Source organism: Canis aureus, chromosome 2 (assembly GCF_053574225.1).
Source record: "Canis aureus isolate CA01 chromosome 2, VMU_Caureus_v.1.0, whole genome shotgun sequence".
In the NCBI taxonomy this organism is placed as follows: domain Eukaryota; kingdom Metazoa; phylum Chordata; class Mammalia; order Carnivora; family Canidae; genus Canis; species Canis aureus.
In genome coordinates this window covers 928,730-944,622 of record NC_135612.1, presented here as the reverse complement: position 1 = coordinate 944,622, position 15,893 = coordinate 928,730, and the positions used below count along the sequence as shown (strand labels likewise).

Below are 15,893 nucleotides of genomic sequence, written 5' to 3'. Positions count from 1 at the left end.
CAGTGAGTGAAGGATCGGGGCTTGGGGTGGCAAGGGGATGGGTGGCAAGCTCAGGCTGCTTCGATTTTGAGGCGCCCACAGACGGGGATGCAGACGCGCCGAGCAGCCCCCACCGAGGACCCCACCACGGGCCCGAAGCCGGGCTGCAGGGTAAGGCCACACGGGCTCCGAAAGAAGGTGACGAGTCTTCAGGGGCGCTCGTGAAAGGGGCGGGGATCAGGAAGTCAGGGCTGCGGGGGGGAAGAAAACTCCACGGATTCACAAAGGGTTTGTGGAGAAGCAAGGGACTCGGGGGGCGGGCATGGACAGGAAATCACGGCAGGTCCTGGGGGGCTCCTGGGGGGACGGGAACGCTGGCAGTGGAGGGCCTTCCTCCTCTGCTTCCCTTCCCTTTAACACACAGTGGACGCACATGGTGCCAGTGCCGGCAGTGATCCAGGGGCACGCGGAGAGCCATGGCTGCCCCCACCGTCCTCATCCCCGACGTGGCCGCTGGTAAGATACCCGACCACGACAGCCGCGTGCTCTCGACTCACTGGGTCACCCCAAGAAATGACGCACGGCCGTTCACTCTAAAATGATTTTCCCTGTGATTCGTTGTCAGCATAAATGGCTAAGAAAGTACGTACAGACGGGCTGTCCCGTCCGCTGCCCGGTCACCAGCTTTCAACGGTGACAGCACTGCCGGGGCCAGGGTGTATGGACGCGACCACCGGGGCTGGGGCATGGGGGATGTGACCACCAGGGCCAGGGTGTATGGATGTGACCACCAGGGCCGGGGCGTGGGAGACAGGATCACTGGGGCCGGGGTGTATGGGGATGCGACCACTGGGGTCGGGGCATGGGAGACGTGAGCACTGGGGCTGGGGTGTATGGACGCGACCACCAGGGCTGGGGCATGGGGGACGTGAGCACTGGGGCTGGGGTGTATGGATGTGACCACCGGGGCCAGGGTGTATGGATGTGACCCCTGGGGCCAGGGCATGGGAGACGTGAGCACCAGGGCCAGGGCGTATGGATGCGACCGCAGGGCTGGGGTGTATGGACGCGGTGGCTGGTCAGCGGAGCTCTGCGACATGGACCCTTGAACACTGTAGCAAGAGCATCCACAAAGGCATTGAGACTCACGTGCCCGGGAGCAAACTGCAAAACAGTCACCTAATTACCTATCACCCAGATTTCCAAAAATGGAGGAGAAACCAAAAAAAAAAAAAAAGATTTCATCTTAAAGCAGATCCCCTCACACTTTTTTCATTTTATTCTCCATAAACGTCTATATTCTTGTTCTTTTCAAGCGGAGACGCAGGCACAGGACATTCAAGATGCTTTTCTTCACCATCACCTCGCGAGGGCAGCTCCCACAGGGCTGGGCTTTCTCAAGTGTCCCGGGTACGATCCCATTAAGGGAGCAAGAGGTTCCCACGGGCCCCTAATGACCCTGTCGTGTGCAAGGGACAAGCAGGGGCTCATTCCCCGTCGACACAGGGCTGGGGGCAGGGCAGTCCAAAGACTGCAAGGAGGGCGCACATGACCGAAAATGAAACCAGGAATTCTGAATCAATTCCATGCACCTCTGCCCCTGACAGTCGCCGCTGACGTGGATGGGCCTCAGGTGGCGCAAGGTCTCTGCCCCGAAACCCGTTTGCAAACAGACGCCGACAGCTAGCAGCTTCACACCCGCTGGCGGAAAGGGAGCAGGTCCGGACCCTCCAACATCCATTCCAACCCACGTGACCTAAGCGCCGAGTGCCCCCCGTTGGCAAACGCGCTCACGCGGCCTCCCAGCCTGTCACGTTGACAGGAGAGCTGAGCCCTGAGTCTGTCCCCCACGCGGGCTCTGCACACGGTGGGGTGCGGTGCAGGCCTCGGGTGCACGGCCCTGAGACCAAGGCCGCGGCTGAGACCTAGAGTCAGACATAACCACAGAGTCGCGTGTCCCGAGTCCCGTTAGTACAGGATTTTACGATAATTTTATTCCGTGCCCTGAGCAGGTTCACGTCACCCGCAGCTTGAGTGCCACATGGCGGTTTCACGGCCCCTAGGTAAACTCGCTCATGCTTCTAGTCCCTGCACGTGCTCAGAACTGAGGACCTGCAGCCTCTGGATGGACCCCACCCCGACCGCCTGTGGCCTCCACGCCCCACCGGCCCCCAGGCGCTGTCTCACGGGAGCCACAGTACGGCCCGCCCTCCCACCCCCTGGAACCCTGGGCACCTGTCTACTGGGTCCCATTTATGTTTGTCCCGCCTCCGAGGTCACAGCGGTGACCTCGGGTCCACTGCATCGGGAATCGTTCTGGAAAGATCAGTGCTTCTAATGGCGACAGTAAGATGCGGGCATCGTGGGTCCTGGAAGAGCCAGCGGCGGGGCAGGGGTTGCCAACCCCCAGGATCCACGGAGGTTGAGGGGAGGGGACCGGGAAGGCTGAGGGATCCAGGCGACAGCTCGCCGGTGCCTGCACGTACTTGCTGCATGTCTGGAGCGTGGCCTGGGGGCCTGACGGCCGTCAGCAGACACACCACGAGGCAGCCCCCCGCTGGGGAAGCAAAGGCGAGGAGCGGAACTTGGGACAGACACCAAGACAGACTCCGAGACATGCCCCGGGGCCTACGCGTCTTGAAAAACGTCACAGCAAACGGCGAGCCTGAGTGAGCAGGGTTGAATGCGGCAGTACGGGGGGAAAGTGGGCGCCATACGTGGCCCCGCGGGCCCGTGAAGGGCCCAGAGCACGTCCCCCAACACAAACCACCTTCTTCCTGGGAAAGGAACTTGGCAAACTGTCCTCTTACTCTTTCTTTCAGTTTTCCCGTCCGGGGAACTGACAGCCGTGGTATAGAGCTCATTCTGTGTCCTATTTGAAGACATTCATGGACGCAAACCCAGGCATCCAGACGGGTTCCAGGTTCCTGTCACTCCATCTGTCCCCGGGCTTCTCTTTAGAGAAACCACGGCATTCACTAAAACGTTGGCATTTCTGTCTACTACTTGCAGGTTCATTCTTTAAAAATTTTATTTCGTTTAAGTTCAATTACTTAACATGTATCAGTCTCGGGGGTTCAGACTCACCAGCCTCCCACGGGAACTGGTGCCCCCCATCACCCCAGTGCTCATCACCCAGTGACCCCTTCCCCTCAGCCCCCCGCCCCCTGGAGTGGCCTTTGTTTCCCAGAGTTAAGAGTTTTTAGGGTACATCTCCTTCTCTCGTTTCATCTTATTCTGTTTTTTCCTCCCTTCCATGTGATCATGTTTTCTTCCTACAATCCCACACGAGTGTCATCCTGCGACAACTGCCTTTCACAGATTTATTTTCTTAAAGGTACCCTTTACTCCCAGTTTACAAACGTTACAGGTTCTTAGATAATACGTGTTACTCAAGCTTGTTAAAATGAAGGCAAACCTGGTAAAAATCTACCAATGCCCAATTTAAAAATGTCTTACAGCAGAATTTTACTTTTTCCCCCCCCCAAAATAAGCGGCCCGTGTGATTTGATTATAGAGAAGGTCAAGACATGTAACAGCAAGTGAAGCTGAGGCGAAAGCCAGGCCCTAGAAGCCCTGCGTGCCGTCCCACCGTGGCGCCGGCTACCCTGCTGCCCAGACTGGGCCAGACCGAGGTGCCCCAGCAGCCCTAAGCCTCGTGAGGCCAAGACAATCCCGATTCAGAGACGTGGCCAGGAAGGCATCTATTTTAATTCCAACTTCAGACTGGGAGCATTCAACCTCAAAACAACCCTGAAAGGCAGACTTTGTCGTTCTCACTCTATAAAGAAACAGAAGCGGGCAGCTGGGGGGCGGCTCAGCGGTTGAGCGCCGCCTTCATCCCAGGGTGTGACCCGGGGTCCTGGGATCAAGTCGTGCATCAGCATGGAGCCTGCTTCTCCCTCTGCCCGTGTCTCTGCCTTGGTCTCTCTGTGTCTCATGAATAAATAAAATTTAAAAAAAAAGAGAGGATCCCTGGGGGGCTGAGCGGTTTAGAGCCTGCCTTCGGCCCAGGGCACAATCCTGGAGTCCCGGGATCGAGTCCCACATCGGGCTCCCTGCATGGAGCCTGCTTCTCCCTCTGCCTGTGTCTCTGCCTCTCTCTCTCTCCAGGTCTATCATTCATAAATAAATAAATAAATAAATAAATAAATAAATAAATAAATAAATAAATAAATCTATCTTTTTTAAAAAAATAAAAATAAAAAAAAGAAAGAAACAGAAGCTACACGTTACCCGGTGAATCGTCCAAAGTCAGGACAGTGGGAGGCCTGGACCTAAGCCATGCAATTCGACCACAGGCCTAGCAGCCACCACCCAACCTGAGAGACGCCCTGCAGCTGTGGGCGTCACGTCCTCACACGTTGTGCGGGAAACACAGGAGGGTGCAGGAGCTCCAGCCGGAGGAGGGGACGCGGGAACACCTAACAGAGCTACGTGGAGCACTCACACCTACTCCCGGGAGCTTACCCCAAAGGCACTCCTGCGACAGGACACACACACGCAGGCACAAAGGCACTGGAGGAAAACGTATGATTGCAAAGTGCCGAACACCAGCTGCCTATGTGCGCGCGAGACACAGAGCACATGGACTATGTACGTGCCCCCCAGGAGCCCCACGTCGCCGCACTAAAGGACGGGGAGCGCTCCATGGACTGGACCGCAGAGGGCTCTTACGGCCTGAGAGAACGCGAAGCACCGAGGCGAACGGCAGCACTGCCCTGCGGGCAGGAAAGTTTTCTGTGTGCTTCGCTGAGCAGATGGAAGCACAAGAGGGATGAACCATCCAGCACAGAGGCTGGCGACCCACACACAACGGTCGGGAAACAGGGACGGAGGATGGGGATTAGTCACCCTGCTCTGTGCTTTTGTGTAGGTTTGGCTTTGGGAAGCATGTCAGCCCCGGGCCCTGAAAAGGCCCAAAGTCACCCGTGAGCAGTAACCACACCTAACACCCAGATGTGCACCTTTCCCTCCCGTAGACAGAACCAGGGCTCGCTGGAGACGTGGCTGCTGATGGGGTGGAAGTGGGGCAGGCACACAGTCGGTATAGGATGCACCTGAAACTCCGTGGTGCACTGAAAGAGGGAGAAAATGATGCAAAAAAGGCCAAGGTTAGGTCAAAAGGCCCGGGAGGTCCTGCTGAGCACGTCTATGATGACCTGGGAGCACACAGGTGCGGTCGCGGACTGCACCCCCAGTGGGGGAGGCAACCAGTGCTCATGCAGGTGGGGCAGGGGAGGGATGGCGTAAGGCCAAGGGCTGACTGGTGAGCGGCGGGTGCGCAGCGGCTGGGGGCGGTCACAGCAGGGGCAGCCCTCAGGGGCCCCTCGGCCTACAAGGAAGTGCCGGAGAGGGCCGGGGTACTTGTGCTGAGTGAAATGACCTACCCGCAGATTACTTACTGACTGTAAGGGAGGAAAAAGGGAACCAGGAACTATTCAGTGCAAAACGGAGTCGACGTCCCGACTAGGTGACCCAACCCCGTGAGACCAGGAGACGAGCGGTCGCCACGTGGCTGCAGACGCAACGGCCCAAGGAGGGCACGACCGCGGACGTGGCTCCCAGTCGGGAACATGGGACACGACAGGTGCACGTGACGGGAGAAGTTTCCTGGTTTGGTTTTTAAAGATCTTATTTATTCATGAGAGACAGAGAGAGAGAGAGGCAGAGACCCAGGCAGAAGGAGAAGCAGGCTCCATGCAGGGAGCCCGACGCGGGACTCGATCCTGGGACCCGGGGTCACAGCCAAGCGTCCTGCGGTTCCACCAAGCACGTCCTGCCCTGGACCCACTGAAGCTTTTACAGTTGTGTGACCCCGAGACCCCCGGATCACCCAGAAAACAGCCGTGTGTGGGGAAGGAAAGGAATGGAAAAGGGAAGGCAGTGAAACCCTAACAGGGACCGGATGGGAGGCCAGGGGTGGGACACCATCCTCTGCAGTACTTTCATTTTTGCCACTTTGTATGGATTTGGCGTTACTGTCACAGGACAGAACATCCGTACGTGTCTCGTTCCCCCGAGGGCGTGAAAGCCCGTGAGGTGAGCGAGGCCGCTGGGCTTGTCCACAGTGCGGTGCTCTGGCCGGGACTCCTTGGGGCTGCTCCACACTGGGCCGGGACGTCTCTGCACTGTGGCTTCACCTGCCGCGGACCCACAGGGTGTTCCTCACCCAGCACCTCGGCTTCCCTCTGACCCCCGCTGCCACCCCAACGTCAGTGGCAGCTGATGGCCTCCATGCCCAGGTCCCTAACAATAGGGAACGTTCCCTGCCCTGCCTTCCTGCCCTCACCCGGGGTGACGTCCTGGTGCCCCCTGGAACCATGGCCTCCAGACCCCAGCTGTCGCCCCCAGCGTCCAGGGCTGTCCTTCCAGAATCCTCTACGCCGCTGTCACCAAGGACGCAGCAGGTGTTGGATGGACCCTCCTCGTCACAGTACCCCTGGGCTCTTAGTTCCTCCAACTTAAGAAACAAACCGAAACCTCCTGGCCCGCTGCCCCGACAGCCATGCTCCCACGTGGCCCCGTCACGCCAAAATTCAAGAGCTGCCAGGTCGCCCTCGCCCGGTCCCACCCCATCAGCTCTCCAGTCTCTCCCTAAGAAACGCGCATCGGGGGTGGTCTCTCCCGTGAGTGCCGCGAGCACCGCGGCAGGCTCACATCTGCAGGGGGACCCTGCCTGGGGGTTCTCAGGGGGCGTGGCCTGGGGCTCCCCCTGCAAGCCAGGAAAGTGGTCCCATCCACGCCCTCCCACCTTCCTGCATTCAGCAGCCGCCCCGTCCCCTCCCGACCTGCCACCTTCAGCCTTGGCCACAACACGGGGCCATGGTTGGCCCACCTGGTCCAGCCGGTCCGCCTCCCACCTGCCCGGGTACTGCCTCTCGGCCTCCTCCGAGTCGTCCACCGGGTGGCCCAGTGTCCGGCTCTGAACTCCAGGCTGTGCCAGCGCTGCTCAGTCTCCGCATCCTGCCCGGACTCTGGTCCTGAACGCTAGACTCGTAGATCCCACTCATTAAGTATCTCCGCTTAGGGACAACGTCTCCTGGGGTGCCCAGCGTGGAGCACCCGCCTTGGGGTCAGCGCGTGACCCCGGGTCCTGGGATTGAGTCCCGCGTCAGGCTCCTGCATGGAGCCTGCTTCTCCCTCTGCCTGTGTCTCTGCCTCTCTCTCTGTGTCTCTCATGAATAAATAAATGAAATCTTAAAAAAAATAAATGAATACACGTCTCCTCTCACACGCCTAACGGGATGTCAAATGTAACGTGGTACATGTGGGAACCCAACCCTGCTCTACCCAAAGCTCCTCGCCTCGCCGGTGAGCAGCCACAAGCTTCCTGTCTTCTGGCCGAACACCGTTGCATCAGCAGGACTCCGCTGTCTGCACCTCCCCACACCCGGGAAGCCGTGCGGCTGCATCCAGAAGCCACCAGTTTCTCAGCACCTGATATGTTGCTACCTGGTCTGAGTCATCAGGCTCTTTCGTCTGGGAAAGAGCATGATTTTTTGTTTTTTATGCATTATTTTTATTTTTATGTATCATGTTTTTAAGATTTTAACTAATCCCTACACTCCACAGGGGCTCAAGCTCAGGACGTCAAGCTCGAGAGCTGCTCGCTCTACTGACTGAGCCCGCCGGGCGCCCCTTGTCTGCATTCCTTACATAAGCATGAGCCGCTCGACGGGTGAACAGGCAACAATGTTCATGCTCCAGAAATTCTCTGAAAAGCAACCATTTGAGACTTTAAAAAAAAATGTAAACCACTTCTAATAAACACGTATCCTTAAAACCAAGAGCTAACACGTAAGCAGTGAAATAGTGATATTTTCATTAAAATCACGACCCAGTCGAGGATGCCGTATATTACTAGATCACGTAACGCCGAGCCGTAAGTCGTGATCAACGCGATGAAATATGAAACATCAACAACAGAAATGAGAAGATAAGTCGCATTTTTACTTGCAAGTGACATCACTAGATACCTACAAAAATATATGAGAATCGAATTAAGAACCCTTGGCTAGCACCCAAGAATCCAACAACACAGCCAGGGCTGAAATCAATGTAAAATTCCATGATTTTTGCTTCCAGCAGCAGAAGCAGTTGTAAGACACAACAGGAGGAAAAACCGGATCCACGAAATCAAGGGAAAAAAAGCCAAACGCATGAAACTAAAACACATTGTCAAACACCGTGCAGGCACATGTGAATAAATATAATAAAAAAGGAGACGGATCCCCGGGTGGCTCCGCGGTTGAGCATCTGCCTTCGGCCCAGGGCGTGACCCTGGGGTCCCGGGATTGAGTCCCGCGTCGGGTCCCTGCGTGGAGCCTGCTTCTCCCTCTGCCTGTGTCCCTGCCTCTCTCTGTGTCTCTCATGAATAAATAAATAGAACCTTAAAAAAAAGAAATGCTTATGAAAGGATATTAGATACGAGACCTGTGTACAGAACCGCGTAAGAGGCAGCCTGCCTACATACGCAAGACATGCGCTAACGGGGCAAATCTGAAAGGAGCTGCACCAAAATAACAATCACTGCCTCTGACTTTGAAAAAGTGATTCTCATGGTCTTCTTTGTATTTCCCAGACTTTCTACCATCACCATGGAAGCCCTTTCTCCTAAAAGACTTTATTTTCTGGGCGGTACTACTGGAGGCACAGGGCCAGTTCTGAAGCCTAAACAACGCACAGGAGCACGACGGTAACGAGCCGCTGAGCCCGTCAGGCGACCTGGTGTCCGCAAAGATGGGTTCTGAGCCGCCGATAACCGCCGCTCCCTCGAAGACGAACCACCGAACTCAAATGGGACTCGGTTATACCCAAGGAAGAGGGAACCGTCACTTGCGAGTGGAGGGAGGGTCAGCTCACGCCAGTGCATGCTCCGTGGATCAGGCTGCGTCATGTGCTGGGAGACACGCAGTCCCGACAAGCGGGGCAGGCGGTGCTAGTGGCACCGCGTGAGCCCGGGCGGCCCTCCCATGTGCTGGGCACCCACAGCCTCCCTGCGCACCCGGGCCCACTGCCTGGGCTGCCGGGGCAGGAAGCAGAAGGAGCGTCCCAGCCGTGTTTAAGCTCTCGGGGACTCGTGGTCCAGGGCATGGGTCCGGGGCGGGGGTATATTCAACCTACGGTCCCTGTTAGGCCTAATAATCAACCTAATGCTATGGTTAAGCAAGCGGCTGCCTCGCGGAGAGACACCCCAGTGGCGACAGAGGCAGGCTGCCCAACGAGACGGCCCGGGACACGGAGTGCTTTGCTTACATGACTGTCCTAGGGTAAAAATAATAATAATAATAATAAATTCCCTTTGATTGGAGCCTGAGTTCAGCACCGTGCAAGGGATCGATGGCACCACGTAACACGCAGCAGCACGCAGCGTCTCAGGTGGGCCCCAGTACCCACTCCTTGTGCACACTGGGCCAGAGCCGCGTGCGTGGAAACGAGGTCATACCGCAGACACCGCCGTTAAAAAAAAACACAAAAGGTACCAGTTCTGTTATTTTTGTTTTCACCGAATAATGAAGACTCTAAAAGACATTGAAAGTTCAAGCGTAGCTGCAACTACGGTAAAGTTGCAAGGTCTTTCTGAGTCAGGAGACCTTTTAAGGCTGCCTTAGGACAACATAAAAGTGGTTGACCAAAGGGCCTCAGTCACAGCACTAAGGTATACGGGGGGAAATGCCCGTGAATAATAGTGGTGCTGCCACAAAAAGCCTTATTTCTTATAACATTCCTACCAAAAACATGACCCGGTTTTTCCAACACATGAAGGAGGCCTTCCTCCTTGCAGTGAGTCCCGTGAAACCAGGAGCAGGTCGGGGGAAAACCACGCGGCAGATGGTGGTTGATGATGTCCTACTCCACAGGTAGTTCCCATTCAATCCTACAGCGCATCTTTTAAGGTTGACACGTCCCATCAGCAGTTGAACAGAACTAGACTGTTATAGGCTATTCGGACGTGGGTGGATCATTTTCCTTAAAATCTGGAATTTCCCCTCCTTACACATTAAAACTAATTCCAAGATCCACGTTTAATCTCATCAACGAACAGCCGTCGGTCACAGCTGAGCGGGTTTTGCGGGTGCACAGGACACAGCGTCCGCATGCCGGGTCAGCGACGGGGGCGCGTGCCGCGTGCGAGCACCTGCTACCCATGAGACGCCTGGATCTCAATGTCCATTTGATGCCACCCACTTGGGTGTTTGGTCCACACAGAACCACTACCAAAGCCACACAAGGATGAGTTCTCACACATGGTATTTTCACTAATTTATCCCATAAATGCAGCTCTGAGTAACAGGCCCTCCGGGGGGGTCACATTCACAGGCGGATTAAAAGGAAGCTTTCACATCCTCGCCTTTTTTTTGGCGCCGTTTCTTAAGAGCTACCTGTCAAGGCCTGAAAGCGGCCGCGGGCTCCCGCAAGTACGGGCCCAGTACCCCAGCGATCCCGTAGGACACTGCCAAGCTTGGGGCACCTCTGCCTGCCTCATGCCCGCCTTTAAAAGCAGCCAGGATTTCCCATGCGGTGCATCTACCACACTCAACTAGGGAGACAACAGAGGCGGGACTCCCCACAGGTCCTTTAATGTAGTTTGGGACAAAATCAGGACCCTCTTCGTCCCATGTGCAGCTGCACACTTCCGGTGATACGATCCCACCTTCGTAGATAGGTGACTCTAATCATGACGATCATCTCCTATTTTCTCTTGTGCCCTTGGAAGGGTTTTTTCCTCTTTGCCTAAACTACCAACCAGCTCACTCACTCGTACTCGCTCCCCTTTCCCTTCCTGGACAAGAACTCGTGCACCCGAGTCGATTAACCGGGCTCCACGCGGCCGAGCCACAGAACACGGCGGTTCTACTTCCCAAGGCCTTTTGCATCATCAGGGAGCAGAAACCACTTCCCTCCCATTAAGCCGCGCACTCAACGGAAACTTACGTCTTTTCCCAGCACTCTGAGTTCAAACTGTGTCTCCTTGAAGTGAACCTTTGTGATCCGTGGCCTGAAAAACAAAGCAGGAGGTGGGGGTGGCCTGGTTTTGTAAGAATCAAGCTTTTAGCAGTTCGGGGAAGCTTCCGGTGGAAATGAAGGGCTCATCCCCGCTGCTCTGCACGAGGAGGGTGGAGGGTTCCCTGCGGGTCACGCGCTCTGGATGCCTCCTGACGGGTTCTGTGCATCCTCCTGGGCTGCTCCAGCGATGCACACAAGCCTGCAGCCCCAGGCCCGGCATGGGCTGCAGGAGCCTGCCTGGCCTGAAGGCCTCCCCGCGCAGCATCAGCGCCTACACTGCAATGGGGACGGAACCCGACCCCCCGCAATCTGCAGGGCTGGACAGTCCGGAGCCAGAGCACCCAACATCCACAAGGAAAATGCAGACCGAGATGCACCCAGAGAACCCTTACCCGGATTTCACTCCATAATCCATCGACCCCTGGAAACGGTCTTTCCGCCGACAAGCCCCCCGACGCCCGCACGCCGCGCGGGATACCACCGCTGCCCCCCAAGGTCTACTCACCAGAAATACTTCCCCACTTGCTTTTTATTCTTGTAGACGACGACACCAACCGGCGTTAATCCTAAGAAGTACTCAGATTTGTTTTCTCCCTGCAGAAACAGACACGTGCCTATAATCAACGAATTCATTCGCGGCAAAGCCCTTTGTTGAGCTGAGTCTGGCTGTAATACTGGGTCGAGCTTCTCAAAGACTAGCTAAGCTCTCGTAGTTGCTAGCTTGCTGCTCTTTTTTTTTTTTTCCGAATTTATAACGAAACATTTTCTGAGTATATTCACCATTCGTGACTTTAAGACGACTCGAAACAGGTAAAGATACCATCTCCCATGCTAAAGACTCAAAGCCCTCACTTTGCAGGCAATGATAAATCCTAATGAAGAAAACGAGATTCTGAAATGAAAAAGTCGGGAGTGGGCATGAAGGACAGGCATGCGTCTACATAGGTTTTATTTCTACTCTGAGGTCAAATAACAGCCTGCAAAGTCATATTCCCAGGGAACATAAGGCAACCAACGTGTTTTGAAAGAATACCAGCTGTTGCCCACTTTTAGTTCTAAAAATTCAATCTTAAAGGAACGTACAGAAGATTCTAATGAAACCCATTCATTTGCCATGAATTCCTAACATCCACAAAAGTGTTTATGAATCAGGATAAGCATTACACAAATGCTGAAGAATTTTGCCGGACGTTGTTTCTTTACACATTTCCTACAGAATGTATTCCTTAAAAAACTAAAAGCCTGACGTGGTTTAGAGGTGTCTCTTAAATGGCAGTGGCACAGAGCATGTAACAGGTAACGAGACTGGAATCTAAAATATCCGGGAACTCCCACTTCCCTGAAATACATAACTTCTACTTCCATATAAAAGTACACTCGGGGATGCTGCTGACTCCTTACAAACAATGAGAGTATTTCTCGTTTTAGGAAACTCTGATGTGTACGAGACACACTGAGAAACGAACGCACGAATGCGTTACTCGCATTGCGGTTTCATTAAGGTTCCCTAAAAATCACGTAATTTACTGGCCATCGTGCACCCATAACCTGGAGCCCTTCATATTCCTGTAAAGAAGGCGGCACCTGGCTCCTTGTCTCGAATCATTAAATTTGACTGTCTCTAACTAAACTCTTTCATAAAATGAAAGGCGGGAACATTTCAACCTCGCTGGCAAAGAATTAACAATTGGTGACCTTAGAGAGGCGGCTTCGGGGCTAAGACTTGGGTCCAGAGCACCCAACACGGACCCGGTGTGACTGTTCCCCGACTGCATTCGGCAAGCTTTCATCAGCTGCTGGGGAAAATCTGCAAAAATGTTTCTACTGCTGGGGCGGCAGTGACTGTGGGAAGCAGCGCCCCTGACATTAGGAACCTGCACATCCAACACAGGCCCAGCTGCTGCACCCGTACTGGTGCCCAAAGCCTGCTTCTCTGGAAGGTGATCTCATGAGTGTTTTTCAGCCATAAAATCTACTTTTGGAAAATCCTCCTGTTTTCCGTCTAATGCAATCAATTATAGACCCATTTTAAATGGCTCTGACATTTAGCTAAGCCCTCCAGAGCGGTTATCCAGATTGTGTTTTCAAGCCCAGTTAATTGTCTCCTACACGTGGAAACGTAATCACAGACTTTTAAGCAAAACTCATTAGGGTTGAATCCACGCAAGAGATTCTTTGTGCTCAAAGAGCACCGGTGGAAAAGCATCACGTGCTTGCTAACCGACAGGATGGCAGCTTTCCTTTGGGGGTTTTGGTGACTTTTTAAGAAAAATGTCATCAGCTTAAAAATACCTCGTGTTAATTAAATGCTACTCACGTAGACAGGATGGAGGTCAACGCCGTACATCTCCAGGGACTTGGCGGTCCTCAAGTAATTCAGTTCTGCCTCGGAAGGAGTCTGACCCCTACACTCAGCATAAAAACAGTGTCTGACTTTACTCAACGGTACAGGGCTTACAGGCAACGTCCACCATCTTCACCCCAGTCACCGGAACAATAAACCATCCTCTGTGTGAAGCAGACTTCAGTCTTGGTTATTTCAAGAAGCCCCTTACCTTCGTGGTGACACTTGCACTAAGTGCGTCTCGTTCACCAAGCCCAGTTTTGCTCAGCACGGCCAATCCCAATGTCCCGGCATCTATTAAGAATTCTGTTTCAGAAAACCCCAAAGAGGTTGAGAATATAAGCACTTGACTTAAAAAGTGCCTCCTTAAAAAAAAAAAAAAAAAAGTGCCTCCTTTACAATGAGCTCAGCATCTCCACCAGGACGAAAGGCGTAAGAACGGTTGCGGGTGGGGAGAAGAGGGTGGGCTCCCCGGCACCTCGCTGGGGTCTCGGGAGACTCTCCTGGGCATGTACGTAGTTTGAAAATGTGCTAGAATTCATGATTTATAAAAAAAAAACACTTGCCATTTTCTTGATTCAAAGTATAGAAATCATCCCCACATCTTCATTGGTGATAATACACGTAAATGGTACTAACGAGCGTGAGCATCTGCCAGGAATCACCACAGATGAGTGGAACCGTGTGTGTGTGTGTGTGTGTGTGTGTGTGAATGTAACTAACACAGGAAAACAGATTTTTGGTTAACAAAAGGAGCTATGAAAAAAAAAATTTTTTTTTTATTAATAAATCCTGCATGTCAGCTGCGGTACTCTGCAAACCCAGCAACCAGACTGTGATTTTGAAAATCTGTGAAGAATCTTCATTACAAATTAGACACGAGAAAGCTCCCCAATCTCGATCGGGCTTTGATTCTCTTTGAAATAACAGACTGTCAGCACCGTCACAGAAAACACGTAAGGCCCTTTACCCAAAGCTCCTCGGTAATTTAAAAAAAAAACCCATGTAACTGTCCTTTGAAACTGCGAGAATTAGTATTGTCAAGAGGTGCCGAACACCCTGCTCGCTCACGTTGCAGCAGGTGCTCCCTACATGTCCACCTCAGCGAGGCCTTAAGGCCAAGGGCTCGGTGATCAGGCCGGAGAGCTTCCCGCGGCTGCTAATAAATACGATACGGAAAGCCTGGGTTCCCTGATTGCGGTTCGGCTGGCGGCCGACCTCTGCTGCTACTCACTGCGACACATCCTTCAGGCAAACATTTTTTGTTGACCAGATTAATTCTACATTTCCCCCCCCTTCACTGCAACATATTGGAAACCAAGCAAACTCAGGAGAGAATGCTGCATAGGAGGCAATAAAGCAAAGTTAATCAGCTTAGAGGATTTAACCAAAATAACTATAATTAAATTATAACTCTAATGCTGCAGGCCATTAATTGAGAATCCTGCTAGGGGAGCGTGGATGGTCTCGGAAGCGCATGTGATGTTAACATAACACCCTTCAAGGCTCCACGCTGGTGTCGTCATGATTTCCAGATTCATTGCTATCGACTGAGTAGGACTCTGCTTGTAACTGCAAAGGATTTACACACTGCGGACAGACCATATCCAGAAAACGCTAAGGCTTCTGTGGCCATAAAATAGGTTTACAGCTGGAAGAATGAATTTCACAAGTTACTGATAACTTGTAAGATAGAAAATCGCAAAATACAATATATACAGAATGATTTCATTTGTGTGAAATCATACGCACATAAATCCACACACAATAAATTTTCTCCGTGGGAATTTATGCATAGAGAGGAGTCTGAAAGGCCATTAATCAAAAATATGTTGACTTCCAGTATTGAGATTTCCTCTTTCCTTTAGATATTTTATTCTACTTTATTTTACCCTATTCTATTCTATTTTACTTATTTGACAGAGAAAGCGAGAATGCACAAGCAGGGGGAGCAGCAGAAGGAAAAACAGTCTCCCCGCTAAGCAAGGAGCCCGATGTGGGGCTCGATCCCAGGACCTGGGGTCATGACCTGAGCTGAAAGCAGATGCTTCACCAACCGAGCCATCCCGGGGCCCCTCCTTTACGTTGTTTAAATTGCTTAGGTTTTCTATGAGCATTTTTCCTGTTATAAGCAGGAAAAAAAAAAAAACTTGAGAAAACACTAAAATGTTCAAGGCACAGGTGAAAATTTTTTCATTCTAGAAACTTTGCATAAGACTGCCACTAGCATGACTGATGGACGATGCCACGTAAGACATGATTTGTTTTCTAGTTTTGAGATACAATTGACACAAAACATCATGGGATTTTAAGGCGTATAATGTGTTGATCTGATACGCTCGTACACTGCACGATGACTACCACCACCCGGTTAGCTAACTCCTTCACTCCGTCAATAAGTACCACGTCTTCTTGCGGGGAGAACATTTAAGATCTGCTCTCCTAACAACTCTCAAGTATACCGATGGTCCTCGAGGCCGTTACCCTGAGTGAAATAAGACAGAGAAAGACAAACACTATGACCTCCCTTGGGGTGGAATCTAAAAAAGCCAACTTCCTA

General features: G+C 52.8%; 1 protein-coding gene across 3 annotated transcripts in view; it reads right to left on the bottom strand.

Moving 5' to 3' along the window:
- Window positions 1-15,893, bottom strand: part of EPB41L4A (erythrocyte membrane protein band 4.1 like 4A) — a 178,772-nt gene that overhangs the window by 61,488 nt on the left and 101,391 nt on the right. For all 3 annotated transcript variants that reach the window (XM_077861434.1, XM_077861448.1, XM_077861437.1), the window contains 3 exons: window positions 13,307-13,394; window positions 11,495-11,583; window positions 10,918-10,981 (listed from right to left, as the gene is read on the bottom strand). In XM_077861434.1, coding sequence (XP_077717560.1) covers window positions 10,918-10,981; window positions 11,495-11,583; window positions 13,307-13,394 — 241 coding nt within the window. The remainder of the gene's footprint in view (window positions 1-10,917; window positions 10,982-11,494; window positions 11,584-13,306; window positions 13,395-15,893) is intronic.